The sequence below is a fragment of the Calonectris borealis genome, unplaced genomic scaffold, assembly GCF_964195595.1.
Source record: "Calonectris borealis unplaced genomic scaffold, bCalBor7.hap1.2 HAP1_SCAFFOLD_219, whole genome shotgun sequence".
Lineage (NCBI taxonomy): Eukaryota > Metazoa > Chordata > Aves > Procellariiformes > Procellariidae > Calonectris > Calonectris borealis.
In genome coordinates, this window is record NW_027441604.1 from 20236 (window position 1) to 39823 (window position 19588).

The 19588-nt window shown below is 66.1% G+C and overlaps 1 protein-coding gene across 1 annotated transcript in view; it reads right to left on the reverse strand.

The window, feature by feature from the left end:
- Positions 1-19588, reverse strand: part of LOC142077330 (histone-lysine N-methyltransferase 2B-like) — a gene marked incomplete at its 5' end in the record, with an annotated part of 58797 nt that overhangs the window by 7476 nt on the left and 31733 nt on the right. Inside the window, 9 exons of the mRNA XM_075139398.1 lie at positions 649-778; positions 3931-4014; positions 4256-4366; positions 6739-6916; positions 9277-9351; positions 10054-10173; positions 12983-13068; positions 14029-14121; positions 14755-17896. Of these exons, the coding sequence (XP_074995499.1) occupies positions 649-778; positions 3931-4014; positions 4256-4366; positions 6739-6916; positions 9277-9351; positions 10054-10173; positions 12983-13068; positions 14029-14121; positions 14755-17896 (4019 nt within the window). The remainder of the gene's footprint in view (positions 1-648; positions 779-3930; positions 4015-4255; positions 4367-6738; positions 6917-9276; positions 9352-10053; positions 10174-12982; positions 13069-14028; positions 14122-14754; positions 17897-19588) is intronic.

Sequence of the window (19588 nt, forward strand, 5' to 3'; positions counted from 1 at the left end):
CCCAAGGTGTCCCCAAGGTCCCACCTTGCCGTCCTAGAACTTCTCCCGCTCGCTGGTGACCACCAAGAGGATCTCACCCCACGTCCCTATGGTGTCTCCATGTCCCCAGGGTGGCCCTGGGTGCCCCCAGGGTGTCCCCAAGATGTCCCCAAGGTGTCCCCAAGGTCCCCAAGGTCCCACCTTGCCATCGTAGAACCTCTCCCACTCGCTGGTGACCACCAAGAGGATCTCACCCCACGTCCCTACGGTGTCTCCATGTCCCCAGGGTGGCCCTGGGTGCCCCCAGGGTGTCCCCAAGGTCCCCCCAAGGTGTCCCCAAGGTCCCCAAGGTCCCACCTTGCCGTCCTAGAACTTCTCCCGCTCGCTGGTGACCACCAAGAGGATCTCACCCCACGTCCCTATGGTGTCTCCATGTCCCCAGGGTGGCCCTGGGTGCCCCCAGGGTGTCCCCAAGATGTCCCCAAGGTGTCCCCAAGGTCCCCAAGGTCCCACCTTGCCATCGTAGAACCTCTCCCACTCGCTGGTGACCACCAAGAGGATCTCACCCCACGTCCCTACGGTGTCTCCATGTCCCCAGGGTGGCCCTGGGTGCCCCCAACATGTCCCCAAGGTCCCCCCAAGGTCCCCCCAAGGTCCCCAAGGTCCCACCTTGCTGTCGTAGAACTTCTCCCGCTTGTCGGTCAGCACCGAGCGCACGACGATCCCCGAGTACTCGATCACCATCTCCCCCGCCTCGATGTTGCGCTTGCAGAACAGGCCCCGCCCATGGATGGCCGAGCTGGGGGGGGGAGGGGGGGGGAGGGGACAAAGGGGTCACCCCAAAACTGGGACAACCCCCCCCCCTCCCGGGACCCTCAACACCCACCGAGTCCTCCCAGCAGCCACTCACCCTCCCAGCACCCAATGACCCCCCCCCAAACCCATTGAGCCCCCCAGCACCCATTGACCCCCCCCAAAACCCAATGACTCCCCCAGCACCCAATGACCCCCCCCAGCACCCAATGACCCCCCCAAAACCCATTGAGCCCCCCAGCACCCACTGACCCCCCCAAAACCCATTGAGCCCCCCCAGCACCCACTGACCCCACCACCACCCAATGATCCCCCCAGCACCAAGTGACCCCCCCCAACACCCAATGACCCCCCCCAGCACCCAATGACCCCCCCAGCACCCATTGACCCCCCCCAGCACCCAATGACCCCCCCAGCACCCATTGACACCCCCAGCACCCAATGACCCCCCCAGCACCCAATGACCCCCCCCAAAACCCATTGACCCCCCCCAGCACCCAATGACCCTCCCAGCACCCAACGATCCCCCCAAAACCCATTGAGCCCCCCCAGCACCCATTGACCCCCCCCAGCACCCAATGACCCCCCCAGCACCCAATGATCCCCCCAAAACCCAATGACCCCCCCAGCACCCAATGACCCCCCCAAAACCCATTGACCCCCCCAGCACCCATTGACACCCCCAGCACCCAATGACGCCCCCTCAGGGACCCCCCCCCAGCACCCTTGGGTGGGTGCTGGGGGCCATGGGGACGGGGACCCTCCTGGGGATGGGGACATCGGGGGGACATCAGGGTGGGGGGACACCAAGGAGGGGTGACCCCAGGGTTGGGTGACACCGGGGTGGGGTGACACCAAAGATGGGTGACACCAAGGAAAGGTGACCCCAGGGTTGGGTGCCCCCAGGGTTGGGTGACACCAGGTTGAGGTGACCCCAAAAATGGGTGACACCAGGGTTGGGTGACACCAAAGACGGGTGACACCAGGGTTGGGGGACCCCAGAGTTGGGTGACACCAGCGTTGGGTGACCCCAGCTTGAGGTGACACCAAAGATGGGTGACACCAGGGTTGGGTGACACCAGCTTGAGGTGACCCCAGGGTTGGGTGACACCAAAGATGGGTGACACCAAAGATGGGTGACACCAGGGTTAGGTGACACCAGGTTGAGGTGACCCCAGGGTTGGGTGACACCAGGGTTGGGTGACACCAAAGATGGGTGACACCAGGGTTGGGTGACACCAAGTTGAGGTGACCCCAAAAATGGGTGACACCAGGGTGGGGTGACACCAAAGACGGGTGACACCAGGGTTGGGGGACACCAGGGTTGGGTGACCCCAGGGTTGGGTGCCCCCAGGGTTGGGTGACACCAAAGATGGGTGACACCAAAGATGGGTGACACCAGGGTTAGGTGACACCAGCTTGAGGTGACCCCAGGGTTGGGTGACACCAGGGTTGGGTGACACCAAAGATGGGTGACACCAGGGTTGGGTGACACCAAGTTGAGGTGACCCCAAAAATGGGTGACACCAGGGTGGGGTGACACCAAAGACGGGTGACACCAGGGTTGGGGGACACCAGGGTTGGGTGACCCCAGGGTTGGGTGCCCCCAGGGTTGGGTGACACCAAAGATGGGTGACACCAAAGATGGGTGACACCAGGGTTGGGTGACACCAGGTTGAGGTGACCCCAGGGTTGGGTGACAGCAGGGTTGGGTGACACCAAAGATGGGTGCCCCCAGGGTTGGGTGCCCCCAGGGTTGGGTGACACCAAAGATGGGTGATACCAGGGTTGGGTGACACCAGCTTGAGGTGACATCAAAGACGGGTGACACCAGGGTTGGGTGCCCCCAGGGTTGGGTGACAGCAGGGTTGGGTGACACTGGGTTGAGGTGACCCCAAAAATGGGTGACACCAGGGTTGGGTGACACCAGGTTGAGGTGCCCCCAGGGTGGGGTGCCCCCAGGGTTGGGTGACACCAAAGATGGGTGCCCCCAGGGTTGGGTGCCCCCAGGGTTGGGTGACACCAAAGATGGGTGACACCAGGGTTGGGTGCCCCCAGGGTTGGGTGACACCAAAGATGGGTGACACCAAAGATGGGTGACACCAGGGTTGGGTGCCCCCAGGGTTGGGTGACACCAAAGATGGGTGACACCAAAGATGGGTGACACCAGGGTTGGGGGACACCAGGTTGAGGTGACCCCAAAAATGGGTGACACCAGGGTTGGGTGACACCAAAGACGGGTGACACCAGGGTTGGGGGACCCCAGCTTGAGGTGACACCGAAGATGGGTGACACCAGGGTTGGGTGACACCAGCTTGAGGTGCCCCCAGGGTGGGGTGACACCAAAGATGGGTGACACCAGGGTTGGGTGACACCAGGGTTGGGTGACACCAAAGATGGGTGACACCAAAGATGGGTGACACCAGGTTGAGGTGACACCAAAGATGGGTGCCCCCAGGGTTGGGTGCCCCCAGGGTTGGATGACACCAAAGATGGGTGACACCAGGGTTGGGTGCCCCCAGGGTTGGGTGACACCAAAGATGGGTGCCCCCAGGGTTGGGTGCCCCCAGGGTTGAGGTGACACCAAAGATGGGTGATACCAGGGTTGGGTGACCCCAGCTTGAGGTGACATCAAAGACGGGTGACACCAGGGTTGGGTGCCCCCAGGGTTGGGTGACAGCAGGGTTGGGTGACACTGGGTTGAGGTGACCCCAAAAATGGGTGACACCAGGGTTGGGTGACACCAGGGTTGGGTGACACCAGCTTGAGGTGCCCCCAGGGTGGGGTGCCCCCAGGGTTGGGTGACACCAGCTTGAGGTGACACCAAAGATGGGTGCCCCCAGGGTTGGGTGACACCAGGTTGAGGTGACACCAAAGATGGGTGCCCCCAGGGTTGGGTGCCACCAAGGTTGAGGTGCCACCAAAGATGGGTGCCCCCACCGTTGGGTGCCCCCAAGGTTAAGATGACCCCAGCCTTAGGTGCCCCCCACCTTGAGGTGACCCCAAAGCTCCCCCCAAAGACAAACGACGCCAAAGACGGGCGACGCCACGGAAAGGTGACCCCAAACATGGGTGCCACGGGGGCGGGGTGCCAGGGTGCCGGGGTGCCGGGGTGTCGGGGTGCCGCGATGACCTCACCGGTAGACGCCGACGGCCTCCTTGGCGGTCCTCTTCAGGTGGCGGAAGCGCATGGCCATGGGCAGCTCCAGGCTGGTGGCACGGCTGGGTGGGGGTCAGGGCGACACCCGGGCACCCACCAGCCCCTCCCCCCACCGGGGGCACCCCAAAAAGTCCCACCCCACCCCCAAACCAGGGGACCCAGGCAACCCCCCCCCCCACAAGGGACCCAAGGTGGGGCCGGAGTTTGGAGGCACCCAAGGGTTTTTGGGAGCACCCAGAGGGGTTTAAGGGGGGGGGGGGAGGCAGGGGGGTTTGGGGGGGCACCCATGGGTGCGGGACTCACCGGGTGGGCTTCAGCTGCACCTCGTCCTCCTCCTCGTCGCGGGGGGGGGGGCCCTGGGGGAGGGTGCGGTGCTGGGACGCCAGGAAGCTGAACATGTCGAAGGTGCACTTCCTGCGGGGGAGGGGAGGGGGGGTCATGGGTGCCCACCCACCCATGGGTGCTCCCCACCCCCCCCCACCCACCCACGGGCGCCAGCCAATGCTGTGGGGACAGCTATGGGTGGGATGAAGTTGGGGGGGGGGGGTGCAGGGCCCATGGGTGGTCCTGGAGAAGGACACAACCACCCCGTGGAGGACCAGCAGCACCCATGGGTGCCCCATAGAAGAACCCAACCACCTTGGTGAAGACCAGCAGCACCCATGGGTGCCCTGAAGAAGAACCCAACCACCCTGGAGCATCACCAGCACCCATGGGTGCCCCGTAGAAGCACCCAACCACCCTGTGGAGGACCAGCAGCACCCATGGGTGCCCCGTAGAAGCACCCAAACACCCCGTGGAAGACCAACAGCACCCATGGGTGCCCCGCAGAACCTCACAACCACCTTGGAGAAGGTCCCAACCACCCTGGGGAGCACCACCAGCACCCATGGGTGCCCCATCGAAGAACCCAACCACCCCGTGGAGGACCACCAGCACCCACGGGTGCCCTGAAGAACAACCCAACCACCCTGGAGGACCACCAGCACCCATGGGTGCCCTGAAGAACAACCCAACCACCTTGGTGAAGACCACCAGCACCCAAGGGTGCCCCTATAGAACCTCACAACCACCCTGGAGAAGATCCCAACCACCCCGTGGAAGACCACCAGCACCCATGGGTGCCCTGAAGAAGAACCCAACCACCCTGGAGCACCACCAGCACCCACGGGTGCCCTGCAGAGGAACCCAACCACCCCATGGAGGACCAACAGCACCCATGGGTGCCCCATAGAAGAACCCAACCACCCCATGGAGGACCAACAGCACCCATGGGTGCCCCGTAGAAGCACCCAACCACCCCGTGGAAGACCACCAGCACCCATGGGTGCCCTGCAGAAGAACCCAACCACCCCATGGAAGACCACCAGCACCCATGGGTGCCCCGTAGAACCTCACAACCACCCTGGAGAAGGTCCCAACCACCCCGTGGAAGACCACCAGCACCCATGGGTGCCCCGTAGAACCTCACAACCACCCTGGAGAAGGTCCCAACCACCCCGTGGAAGACCACCAGCACCCATGGGTGCCCCGTAGAAGAACCCAACCACCCCATGGAGGACCACCAGCACCCATGGGTGCCCCATAGAAGAACCCAACCACCCCATGGAGGACCACCAGCACCCATGGGTGCCCTGTAGAAGAACCCAACCACCCCATGGAAGACCACCAGCACCCACGGGTGCCCCGTAGAAGCACCCAACCACCCCATGGAAGACCACCAGCACCCACGGGTGCCCCGTAGAAGAACCCAACCACCCCATGGAGGACCACCAGCACCCATGGGTGCCCCATAGAAGAACCCAACCACCCCATGGAGGACCAACAGCACCCATGGGTGCCCCGTAGAAGCACCCAAACACCCCGTGGAAGACCACCAGCACCCATGGGTGCCCCGTAGAAGCACCCAACCACCCCGTGGAAGACCACCAGCACCCACGGGTGCCCCGTAGAAGCACCCAACCACCCCATGGAAGACCACCAGCACCCACGGGTGCCCCGTAGAAGCACCCAACCACCCCATGGAGGACCACCAGCACCCATGGGTGCCCCGTAGAAGCACCCAACCACCCCATGGAAGACCACCAGCACCCACGGGTGCCCCGTAGAAGCACCCAACCACCCCATGGAGGACCACCAGCACCCATGGGTACCCCATAGAAGAACCCAACCACCCCATGGAGGACCACCAGCACCCATGGGTGCCCCATAGAAGAACCCAACCACCCCATGGAGGACCACCAGCACCCACGGGTGCCCCGTAGAAGAACCCAACCACCCCATGGAAGACCACCAGCACCCACGGGTGCCCCATAGAAGCACCCAACCACCCCATGGAAGACCACCAGCACCCACGGGTGCCCCATAGAAGAACCCAACCACCCCATGGAGGACCACCAGCACCCATGGGTGCCCCGTAGAAGCACCCAACCACCCCATGGAAGACCACCAGCACCCACGGGTGCCCCGTAGAAGCACCCAACCACCCCATGGAAGACCACCAGCACCCATGGGTGCCCTGGAGAAGCACCCAACCACCCCATGGAAGACCACCAGCACCCATGGGTGCCCCGTAGAAGCACCCAACCACCCCATGGAAGACCACCAGCACCCATGGGTGCCCCGTAGAAGCACCCAACCACCCCATGGAAGACCACCAGCACCCACAGGTGCCCCATAGAAGCACCCAACCACCCCATGGAAGACCACCAGCACCCACGGGTGCCCTGGAGAAGGTCCCAACCACCCCAACCGGCCCGGGGAAGGGGTTGGGGGACAGCACCCACCGTAGGTAGAGCTCGGCGCGGGCGCAGCCGGAGGGGTTGCGGGGGGGTGGGTGGGGGGGGTCCCGGCGCGGGTGGTAGCGGAAGCGGTAGCGCCCACAGGCCCCCGCCCCCGGCAGCTGCTCCACCAGGAAGATGACGGCGTCGTGCTGCATCCCCAGCAGCCGCAGCCCGCTCATGCCTGGGTGGGGGGCACCCATGGGACCCCCGGGGCCGGGCACCCAGCACCCGTCCCCGCAGCCCCACCCCGTGACCCCCTATAGCCCCTATAGCCCCCCATGGGCTCTTATAGCCACCCATAGCCCCCCCAAACTCAGCAGCCGCAGCCCGCCCATGCCCGGGTGGGGGGCACCCATGGGACCCCCGGGGCCGGGCACCCAGCACCCATCCCCGTAGCCCCACCCCGTGACCCCCTATAGCCCCCCATGGCACCCTATAGCCACCCATGGGCTCCTATAGCCCCCCCAAACTCAGGAGCCGCAGCCCACCCATGCCTGGGTGGGGGGCACCCATGGGACCCCCGGGGCCGGGCACCCAGCACCCGTCCCCGCAGCCCCACCCCGTGACCCCCTATAGCCCCCCATGGCACCCTATAGCCACCCATGGGCTCCTATAGCCACCCACAGCCACCCATAGCCCCCCAAACCCAGGAGCCACCCCCAGCTCGTGCCTGGGTGGGGGGCACCCATGGGACCCCCGGGGCTGGGCACCCAGCACCCGTCCCCGCAGCCCCACCCCGTGACCCCCTATAGCCCCCCAGGGCACCCTATAGCCACCCATGGGCTCTTATAGCCACCCACAGCCACCCAGAGCCCCCCAAACCCAGGAGCCACCCCCCGCCCATGCCTGGGTGGGGGGCACCCATGGGACCCCCGGGGCCGGGCACCCAGCACCCATCCCCGCAGCCCCACCCCGTAGCCCCCTATAGCCCCTATAGCCACCCATGGTACCCTATAGCCACCCATGGGCTCCTATAGCCCCCCCAAACTCAGGAGCCGCAGCCCGCCCATGCCTGGGTGGGGGGCACCCATGGGACCCCCGGGGCCAGGCACCCAGCACCCGTCCCCGTAGCCCCACCCCGTGACCCCCTATAGCCCCCCATGGCACCCTATAGCCACCCATGGGCTCTTATAGCCACCCACAGCCACCCATAGCCCCCCCAAACCCAGGAGCCACCCCCAGCTCGTGCCTGGGTGGGGGGCACCCATGGGACCCCCGGGGCCGGGCACCCAGCACCCATCCCCGCAGCCCCACCCCGTAGCCCCCTATAGCCCCTATAGCCACCCATGGCACCCTATAGCCACCCATGGGCTCCTATAGCCCCCCCAAACTCAGGAGCCGCAGCCCGCCCATGCCTGGGTGGGGGGCACCCATGGGACCCCCGGGGCCGGGCACCCAGCACCCATCCCCGCAGCCCCACCCCGTGACCCCCTATAGCCCCCCATGGCACCCTATAGACACCCACAGCCACCCAGAGCCCCCCAAACCCAGGAGCCACCCCCCGCCCATGCCTGGGTGGGGGGCACCCATGGGACCCCCGGGGCCGGGCACCCAGCACCCAGCCCCGTAGCCCCACCCCGTGACCCCCTATAGCCCCCCATGGCACCCTATAGCCACCCATGGGCTCTTATAGCCACCCACAGCCACCCAGAGCCCCCCCAAACCCAGGAGCCACCCCCAGCTCGTGCCTGGGTGGGGGGCACCCATGGGACCCCCGGGGCCGGGCACCCAGCACCCATCCCCGCAGCCCCACCCCGTGACCCCCTATAGCCCCCCATGGCACCCTATAGACACCCACAGCCACCCAGAGCCCCCCAAACCCAGGAGCCACCCCCCGCTCATGCCTGGGTGGGGGGCACCCATGGGACCCCCGGGGCCGGGCACCCAGCACCCGTCCCCGCAGCCCCACCCCGTGACCCCCTATAGCCATCCATGGCACCCTATAGACACCCATAGCCCCCCAAACCCAGGAGCCACCCCCTGCCCATGCCTGGGTGGGGGGCACCCATGGGACCCCCGGGGCCGGGCACCCAGCACCCGTCCCCGCAGCCCCACCCCGTGACCCCCTATAGCCCCTATAGCCCCCCATGGCACCCTATAGACACCCATGGCACCCTATAGACACCCATGGGCTCCTATAGCCACCCATAGCCCCCCCAAACCCAGCAGCCGCAGCCCGCTCGTGCCTGGGTGGGGGGCACCCATGGGACCCCCGGGGCTGGGGGATCACCCAGGGGTCTGGGGGAGCACCCAAGGGTTTGGGGGGCACCCATGGGGGGGCACCCATAGGTTTGGGGGGGGCACCCAGGGGTCCGGGGGGTCACCCAGGGGTCGGGGGCGGCACCCAGGGGTTTGGGGGGGGCACCCAGGGGTCGGGGGGGCACCCAGGGGTTTGGGGGGGCACCCAGGGGTCGGGGGGGGCACCCAGGGGTTTGGGGGGGGCACCCAGGGGTCGGGGGGGCACCCAGGGGTTTGGGGGGGCACCCAGGGGTCGGGGGGGGCACCCAGGGGTGGGGGCACCCATGGGTGCCCCCCGCTCACCGGCGAAGCTGAGGTGCCTGAGCCGGGCGTGGGCGCGAGCCTCCTGCACCTTCTCGATGACGGCGCCCCAGGCGCCTGGGGGAGGGGTCACCCGCGGGCGGGGCCCCCGGGTCCCCAACGTCCCCAATGTCCCCCCTGTCCCCCCATGTCCCCAATGTCCCCCCATCCCCCCAATGTCCCCAATGTCCCCCCATGTCCCCCATGTCCCCCCATGTCCCCAATGTCCCCAATGTCCCCCATGTCCCCCCATGTCCCCCCATGTCCCCAATGTCCCCCATGTCCCCAATGTCCCCCCCTGTCCCCCCATGTCCCCAATGTCCCCCCATCCCCCCATGTCCCCAATGTCCCCAATGTCCCCCCCTGTCCCCCCATGTCCCCAATGTCCCCCCATCCCCCCATGTCCCCATGTCCCCAATGTCCCCAATGTCCCCAATGTCCCCCATGTCCCCAATGTCCCCCCATGTCCCCAATGTCCCCAATGTCCCCCATGTCCCCAATGTCCCCCCATGTCCCCCCATGTCCCCATGTCCCCAATGTCCCCCATGTCCCCAATGTCCCCCCATGTCCCCCCATGTCCCCAATGTCCCCCCATGTCCCCAATGTCCCCCCTGTCCCCCCATGTCCCCCCAATGTCCCCAATGTCCCCCATGTCCCCCATGTCCCCCATGTCCCCAACGTCCCCAATGTCCCCCCATCCCCCAATGTCCCCCCATGTCCCCCCATGTCCCCCCTGTCCCCGGGTCCCCCCCGGGTCCCCCCGGGTCCCCCCCCTGTCACCGTCGATGGTGTCCGCGGTGACGCTGAGCCCGTCCTCGCTGCTGATCTCAAAGCGCAGGTGGGGGCGGGCGGGGGGGGAGGGCGGGGCCGGGCGGGGGGACTCGTCCTCGGAGCTGCCACCTGGGGGGACATCGGGGACATCGGGGACATGGGGACATTGGGGACATGGGGGGCATGGGGGACATGGGGACATGGGGACATGGGGGACATGGGGACATGGGGGACATTGGGGACATTGGGGACATTGGGGACATTGGGGACATGGGGACATGGGGGACATGGGGGACATTGGGGACATTGGGGACATGGGGACATGGGGACATTGGGGACATTGGGGACATGGGGGACATAGGGACATGGGGGACATGGGGACATTGGGGACATGGGGGACATTGGGGACATGGGGACATGGGGACATGGGGACATTGGGGACATTGGGGGACATGGGGGACATCGGGGACATCGGGGACATGGGGACATTGGGGACATTGGGGACATGGGGGACATGGGGGGACGTGGGGGGACATTGGGGACACGGGGGGACATTGGGGACATTGGGGGACATTGGGGACATTGGGGGACATGGGGACATGGGGACATTGGGGACATTGGGGGACATGGGGGACATTGGGGACATTGGGGGACATTGGGGACATTGGGGGACATGGGGACATTGGGGACATTGGGGGACATGGGGGACATTGGGGACATTGGGGGACATGGGGGACATGGGGGGACATGGGGGGACATTGGGGACATGGGGGACATGGGGGACATGGGGGACATGGGGGGACGTGGGGGGACATGGGGGACATTGGGGGACATTGGGGACACGGGGGGACATTGGGGACATGGGGGACATGGGGGACATTGGGGACATTGGGGACATTGGGGACATGGGGGACATTGGGGACATCGGGGACATTGGGGACATGGGGGACATTGGGGACATTGGGGACATTGGGGACATGGGGGGGCATTGGGGACATGGGGGACGTTGGGGACATTGGGGACATTGGGGACATGGGGGACATGGGGGGACATGGGGACATGGGGACATGGGGACATGGGGGGACATTGGGGACATTGGGGACATTGGGGACATGGGGGGACATGGGGGGACATTGGGGACATTGGGGACATGGGGACATGGGGGGACATTGGGGACATTGGGGACATGGGGACATGGGGGGACATTGGGGACATTGGGGACATTGGGGACATTGGGGACATGGGGGGACATTGGGGACATTGGGGACATGGGGACATTGGGGACATGGGGGGACATTGGGGACATGGGGGACATTGGGGACATGGGGACATGGGGGACATTGGGACATTGGGGACATTGGGGACATTGGGGACATGGGGGACATGGGGGACATTGGGGGGGTGGGGACATGGGGGACATGGGGGACATTGGGGACATTGGGGACATTGGGGACATGGGGACATGGGGGACATTGGGGACATGGGGGACATTGGGGGGGTGGGGACATGGGGGGACATGGGGGACATTGGGGACATTGGGGACATGGGGACATGGGGGACATGGGGGACATTGGGACATTGGGGACATTGGGGGGGTGGGGACATGGGGGACATGGGGGACACGGGGGGACATTGGGGACATGGGGGACGTTGGGGACGTGGGGGACACAGGGACACCCATGGGGACCCCACTCTACACACACTGGGTGCCCCAGTCCTGTTGGTGGCACCCACAGGTGTCCCAATCCCATTGGTGGCACCCATGGGTGCCCCCCACCCCACCCCATGTAGGTGGCACCCACAGGTGTCCCAGTCCCATTGGTGACACCCACGTGTGTCCCAGTCCCGTTGGTGGCACCCATGGGTGCCCCCCACCCCACCCCACCTTGGTGGCACCCACAGGTGTCCCAGTCCTGTTGCTGACACCTACAGGTGCCCCCCACCCCACCCAACCAGTGGCACCCATAGGTGTCCCAGTCCTGTTGGTGACACCCATGGGTGCCCCCCACTCCACCCCACCTTGGTGGCACCCATGGGTGTCCCAGTCCTGTTGGTGGCACCCATGGGTGTCCCAATCCCGTTGGTGGCACCCATGGGTGCCCCCCACCCCACCCCACCTTGGTGGCACCCACAGGTGTCCCAGTCCCATTGGTGGCACCCATGGGTGCCCCCCACCCCACCCCACCTTGGTGGCACCCATGGGTGTCCCAGTCCTGTTGGTGGCACCCATGGGTATCCCAATCCCATTGGTGGCACCCATGGGTGCCCCCCACCCCACCCCACCTTGGTGGCACCCACAGGTGTCCCAGTCCCGTTGGTGGCACCCATGGGTGCCCTCCACCCCACCCCACCTTGGTGGCACCCACAGGTGTCCCAGTCCCATTGGTGGCACCCATGGGCGCCCCCCACCCCATCCCATGTTGGTGGCACCCATAGGTGTCCCAGTCCTGTTGCTGACTCCTACAGGTGCCCCCCACCCAACCTTGGTGGCACCCATAGGTGTCCCAGTCCTGTTGGTGACACCCATGGGTGCCCCCCACTCCACCCCACCTTGGTGGCACCCATGGGTGTCCCAGTCCTGTTGGTGGCACCCATGGGTGTCCCAATCCCGTTGGTGGCACCCATGGGTGCCCCCCACCCCACCCCACCTTGGTGGCACCCACGGGTGTCCCAGTCCCATTGGTGGCACCCATGGGTGCCCCCCACCCCACCCCACCTTGGTGGCACCCACGGGTGTCCCAGTCCCATTGGTGGCACCCATGGGTGCCCCCCACCCCACCCCATGTTGGTGTCACCCACGGGTGTCCCAGTCCCGTTGGTGGCACCCATGGGCACCCCAGTCCTGTTGGTGACACCCATGGGCACCCCAGTCCCGTTAGTGGCACCCATGGGTCCCCCCACCCCACCCCACCTTGGTGGCACCCATGGGTGCCCCTACCTGCGCAGGTGGCCCAAGGGGGCTCCAGGGCGCCGTCACTCGGGGGGGGGCTGCAGCCGGGGGAGGGGGAGGGGCCCGGGGGGGACCTGGGGGGACACAGGGGTGAGGGGGGTCACAGCACCCCGGGGTGGGTGCTCAGGGTGGGTGGGGGGTGCCCATGGATGGGTGGGGGGTGCCCATGGATGGGTGGTGGGTGCTCAGGATGGGTGGGGGGTGCCCAGGGATGGGTGGTGGGTGCTCATGGATGGTTGGTGGGTGCCCATGGATGGGTGGTGGGTGCCCAGGGATGGGTGGTGGGTGCTCAGGATGGGTGGTGGGTGCTCATGGATGGGTGGGGGGTGCCCATGGATGGGTGGTGGGTGCTCAGGATGGGTGGGGGGTGCCCAGGGATGGGTGGTGGGTGCTCAGGGTGGGTGGTGGGTGCCCAGGGATGGGTGGTGGGTGCTCAGGATGGGTGGTGGGTGCCCAGGGATGGGTGGTGGGTGCTCAGGGTAGGTGGTGGGTGCCCAGGGATGGGTGGTGGGTGCTCAGGATGGGTGGGGGGTGCCCAGGGATGGGTGGTGGGTGCTCATGGATGGTTGGTGGGTGCCCAGGGATGGGTGGTGGGTGCTCAGGATGGGTGGGGGGTGCCCAGGGATGGGTGGTGGGTGCTCAGGGTGGGTGGTGGGTGCTCAGGATGGGTGGTGGGTGCCCAGGGATGGGTGCTGGGTGCTCAGGATGGGTGGTGGGTGCCCACGGATGGGTGGTGGGTGCCCAGGGATGGGTGCTGGGTGCTCAGGGTGGGTGGAGGGTGCCCATGGATGGGTGGTGGGTGCTCAGGATGGGTGGTGGGTGCTCATGGATGGGTGCTGGGTGCCCATGGATGGGTGGTGGGTGCTCAGGATGGGTGGTGGGTGCCCACGGATGGGTGGTGGGTGCCCAGGGATGGGTGGTGGGTGCTCAGGATGGGTGGTGGGTGCCCACGGATGGGTGGTGGGTGCCCAGGGATGGGTGGCGGGCGCTCAGGATGGGTGCTGAGCACCCCGGGGTGGGTGCTGGGTGCTCACCCGAAGCTCCCGCTGTCGCTGAGGTCATCAGGCTCCTCCTTGATGTCGAGCAGGTCCCGGAGCGGTGGCAGCGGCACCGGGACTTGGCTCAGCCTGTGGGTGCAACCATCACCCATGGGTGCTCCTGGCACCCATGGCCACCTCCCCACACGCCAGGAAGGGCTGGGAGCACCCATGGGCCCAACTGGGACAGTCCCAACACGGTGGGCACCCGTGGGCCTATCTGGGACGGTCCCACCATGGTGGGCACCCATAGGATGGTTCCATCATGGTGGGCACCCATGGGCCCAACTGGGATGGTCCCACCATGGTGGGCACCCATAGGATGGTTCCATCATGGTGGGCACCCATGGGCCCAACTGGGATGGTCCCTCCATGGTGGGCACCCATGGGCCCAACTGGGATGGTCCCACCATGGTGGGCACCCATGGGCCCAACTGGGACGGTCCCACCCATGGTGGGCACCCATGGGTCTACTGGGAAGGTCCCACCATGGTGGGCACCCATGGGTCCACTGGGAAGGTCCCACCATGGTGAGCACCCATGGGATGGTCCTACCATGGTGGACACCCATGGGCCCAACTGGGAAGGTCCCACCACGGTGGGCACCCATGGGATGGTCCTACCATAGTGGGCACCCATGGGCCCAACTGGGACGGACCCAACCGGGTGCCCCTCTTGGGGTGCTGGGGGGCACCCATGGGTGCCGTTGGGCGTGATCCTTACTTGGTGGCCGGGTTCTCCTCGGCGCTGTCCCCCTCGTCACCGGTGGCCTCCAGCCGCGCCCGCTTGGCACCAGGACCCGGCGTCTCCCCGGGGCGTTTGGGTGCCCCGGCCGCGCCCCACGGGGACACCCAGTGTCCCCCGGCCTCGCCCAGGGTGACACCGTGGCGGCTGGCACTGAGACGGGTGACGGGGCCGTGGGTGGGGTGGCAGAGGGCGCGGTGGGTGACGTCGGGACCGTGGGTGCCGTTGTGGTGGGTGACGTGTCCGTTGGTGGCGCTTCCAGGGGTGAGGTGACCATGGGTGACGAGGCCACCCATGAGGTGACCACGGGTGGCATTTCCATGGGTGCTGTGGCCGTCAAGAAGGTGCCCATGGGTGACGTCGCCACGGGTGGCGTCTCCACGGGTGACAAGGCCACCGATGACGTGTCTATGGGTGCCATCTCCCCGGGTGACATCTCCATGGGTGCCATCTCCCCGGGTGACGTCTCCATGGGTGCCGTCTCCATGGGTGCCATCTCCCCGGGTGACAAAGCCACCAACGACGTGCCTACGGGCGCCATCTCCACGGGTGCCATCTCCACGGGTGCCAAGGCCACCGACGACGTGCCTATGGGTGCCACCTCCATGGACGCCATCTCCATGGGTGCCACCTCCAAGGACGTCACCTCCATGGGTGCCACCTCCATGGGTGCCACCTCCAAGGACGTCACCTCCAAGGACGTCACCTCCATGGGCGCCACCTCCATGGGTGCCACCTCCAAGGACGTCACCTCCAAGGACGTCACCTCCATGGGTGCCACCTCCATGGGTGCCACCTCCGAGGACGTCACCTCCATGGGTGCCACCTCCATGGATGCCACCTCCAAGGACGTCACCTCCAAGGACGCCACCTCCATGGGTGCCACCTCCAAGGACGTCACCTCCATGGGTGCCACCTCCAAGGACGTCACCTCCATGGACGCCACCTCCATGGGCGCCACCTCCATGGACGCCACCTCCATGGACGCCACCTCCATGGGCGCCACCTCCAAGGACGCCACCTCCACGGGTGCCACCTCCACGGACGTCACCTCCAGCACCCAAACAGACGTCCCCACCACAGGGACCCCCTCGGTGACCATCCCGGGCTCCCCGTCCCTCTACAAGATGACGGGTGGACCCCTCGGTGACCCATTGGGTGCCACCACCGCCACCGTCCCCGTTGACACCCGCTTGGGTCCCCGAGCCCTTGGTGCCGTCACCCGTCATGTTCTTGAGAACAAACTCCACGATGTCAGAAGGAAGGTCCTCGGTGGCGGGTGGCCTGGGTGGGGGGGGTGGCCCTGGAGGTGACCCATCTCCTTGTCCCCGTTGTCCCTTGTCCCCACCATCGTCCACCCCGTCCAATTGGTCGATGTGGGAGAGGGGGAGGGGACAAGGGGACGGGGGCTCTCGCGTCACCACGGTGCGGGCGAAGCGGTAGTAACGTCGTTGGGTGCCACCCCGGGTGCCACCACCCTCTTCCTCCTCGCTGCTGTCACCCATCGATGTCCTCGAGGTCGTTAAGAAATCGGTGGCCAAGGCCAACTCGGTGACATCCAACTCGTCCAGGGTCAGGTCAGGGCCACCCGTGGGTGATGGTGGCCCTAAGGGTGACGATGACCTTGGGCTGGTGGGTGAAGGTGGTTCCACGGGTGACCTTGGTCCCATGGGTGAGGGTGGCTCCACGGGTGACCTTGGTCCCATGGGTGGGAATGGCTCCTGCGGTGACGCTTGTCCCATGGGTGATGGTGGCCCTCCAGGTGATGGTGGCCTCCTGGGTGATGGCGGCCTCCTGGGTGATGGTGGCCCTCCAGGTGATGGTGGCCTCCTGGGTGATGGTGGCCCTCCAGGTGATGGTGGCCCTCCAGGTGATGGTGGCCTCCTGGGTGATGGTGGCCCTCCAGGTGACAGTGGTCCACCAAGTGACAGTGACCTTCCAGGTGACAACGGCCTTCCAGAAGATGGTGGCCCTCCAGGTGACGTTGGCTCAGGAGATGACCTTGGTCCCCCAGGTGATGGTGGCCTTCCAGAAGATGGTGGCCCTCCAGAAGTTGGTAGCCCTCCAGGTGACAATGACCTTCTAGAAGATGGTGGCCCTTCAGGTGACAATGATCTTCCAGATGATGGTGGTCCTCCAGAAGATGGTGGCCCTCCAGGTGACGTTGGCTCAGGAGATGACCTTGGTCCCCCAGGTGATGGTGGCTTTCCAGAAGATGGTGGCCTTCCAGGTGACAATGACCTTCCAGGTGACGGTGGCCCTCTAGAAGATGGTGGTCCTCCAGGTGACAATGACCTTCCAGAAGTTGGTGGCCCTCCAGAATTTGGTGGCCCTCCAGGTGACAATGACCTTCCAGATGATGGTGGCCCTCCAGAAGTTGGTGGCCCTCCAGAAGTTGGTGGCCCTCCAGGTGACAATGACCTTCCAGAAGTTGGTGGCCCCCCAGAAGTTGGTGGCCCTCCAGAAGTTGGTGGCCCTCCAGGTGACAATGACCTTCCAGAAGTTGGTGGCCCCCCAGAAGTTGGTGGCCCTCCAGAAGTTGGTGGCCCTCCAGGTGACAATGACCTTCCAGAAGTTGGTGGCCCTCCAGAAGTTGGTGGCCCTCCAGGTGACAATGACCTTCCAGAAGTTGGTGGCCCTCCAGAATTTGGTGGCCCTCCAGGTGACAATGACCTTCCAGATGATGGTGGCCCCCCAGAAGTTGGTGGCCCTCCAGAAGTTGGTGGCCCTCCAGGTGACAATGACCTTCCAGAAGTTGGTGGCCCTCCAGAAGTTGGTGGCCCTCCAGGTGACAATGACCTTCCAGAAGTTGGTGGCCCCCCAGAAGTTGGTGACCCTCCAGGTGACAATGACCTTCCAGATGATGGTGGCCCTCCAGAAGTTGGTGGCCCCCCAGAAGTTGGTGGCCCCCCAGGTGACGTTGGCTCAACCGATGACCTCGGTCCTCCAGGTGACGGTGGCCTCGGGGGTGAGGCTGGCGGGGGCGGGCGGGTGGCCGAGGGCCGGGGGTGACAGCGCCGGGTGACGCCGGCGGGTGACAGGGCCCTGCGCGCCCGGCGGGGGGGGGGGAACTCGGGGTCCCCCACCGTCAGGATGTGCCGGGCCACCGGGGTGGCACTGCCTGGGGTGGGGGGGGGGGGACACGGGCTCAGGGGACACCGGGGGACGGCCCAGGGGGCCCCAAGGGTCCCCTCTGTGTCCCCAAATGACCCCCGATGTCCCCAATGTCCCCAAGGGTCCCCCCAAATGTCCCCAAGGTCCCCAAGGGTCCCCCCCATGTCCCCAATGTACCCAAGGGTCCCCCCCAATGTCCCCAAAGTCCCCAAGGGTCCCCCCCAAGGTCCCCAAGAGCCCCCCCAAGGTCCCAAATGTCCCCCCCCAAATGTCCCCAAGGGTCCCCAATGTCCCCAAAGGTCCCCCCACAATGTCCCCAAGAGCCCCCCCCAAATGTCCCCAAGGGTCCCCAATGTCCCCAAGGGTCCCCCCCAATGTCCCCAAGAGCCCCCCCCAAATGTCCCGAAGGGTCCCCAATGTCCCCAAAGGTCCCCCCACAATGTCCCCAAGAGCCCCCCCCAAATGTCCCCAAGGGTCCCCAAGGTCCCCAAGGGTCCCCCCCAAATGTCCCCAAGGTCCCCAATGTCCCCAAGGGTCCCCCCCCAATGTCCCCAAAGGTCCCCCCCCAGGTCCCCAAGGGTCCCCAATGTCCCCAAGGGTCCCCCCCAAGGTCCCCAAGAGCCCCCCCAAGGTCCCAAATGTCCCCCCATGTCCCCAAGGGTCCCCAATGTCCCCAAGAGTCCCCAAGGGTCCCCCCCAATGTCCCCGAGGGTCCCCAATGTCCCCAAGTGTCCCCCCAATGTCCCAAGGGTCCCCCCCAATGTCCCCAATGTCTCCAAAGGTCCCCCCCCAGGTCCCCAAGGGTCCCCCCCAGGTCCCCAAGGGTCCCCAATGTCCCTAAGGGTCTCCCCCAAGGTCCCCAAGAGCCCCCCCAATGTCCCCAATGTCCCCCCCCAAATGTCCCCAATGTCCCCCCATGTCCCCAAGGGTCCCCAATGTCCCCCCCAATGTCCCCAAGGGTCCCCCCCAATGTCCCCAATGTCCCCCCATGTCCCCAAGGGTCCCCAATGTCCCCCCCAATGTCCCCAAGGGTCCCCCCCAAGGTCCCCAAGGGTCCCCCCAATGTCCCCAATGTCCCCAATGTCCCCAAGGGTCCCCAATGTCCCCCCCAAGGTCCCCAAGGGTCCCCAATGTCCCCAAGGGTCCCCCCAATGTCCCCAATGTCCCCAAGGGTCCCCCCCAATGTCCCCAATGTCCCCCCATGTCCCCAAGGGTCCCCAATGTCCCCCCCAATGTCCCCAAGGGTCCCCCCCAAGGTCCCCAAGGGTCCCCCCAATGTCCCCAATGTCCCCAAGGGTCCCCCCCAATGTCCCCAAAGGTCCCCCCAATGTCCCCAATGTCCCCCCATGTCCCCAAGGGTCCCCAATGTCCCCCCCAATGTCCCCAAGGGTCCCCCCCAAGGTCCCCAAGGGTCCCCCCAATGTCCCCAATGTCCCCAAGGGTCCCCCCCAATGTCCCCAAAGGTCCCCCCAATGTCCCCAATGTCCCCCCATGTCCCCAAGGGTCCCCAATGTCCCCCCCAATGTCCCCAAGGGTCCCCCCCAAGGTCCCCAAGGGTCCCCCCAATGTCCCCAATGTCCCCAATGTCCCCAAGGGTCCCCCCCAAGGTCCCCAAGGGTCCCCCCAATGTCCCCAATGTCCCCAATGTCCCCAAGGGTCCCCCCCAAGGTCCCCAAGGGTCCCCCCAATGTCCCCAATG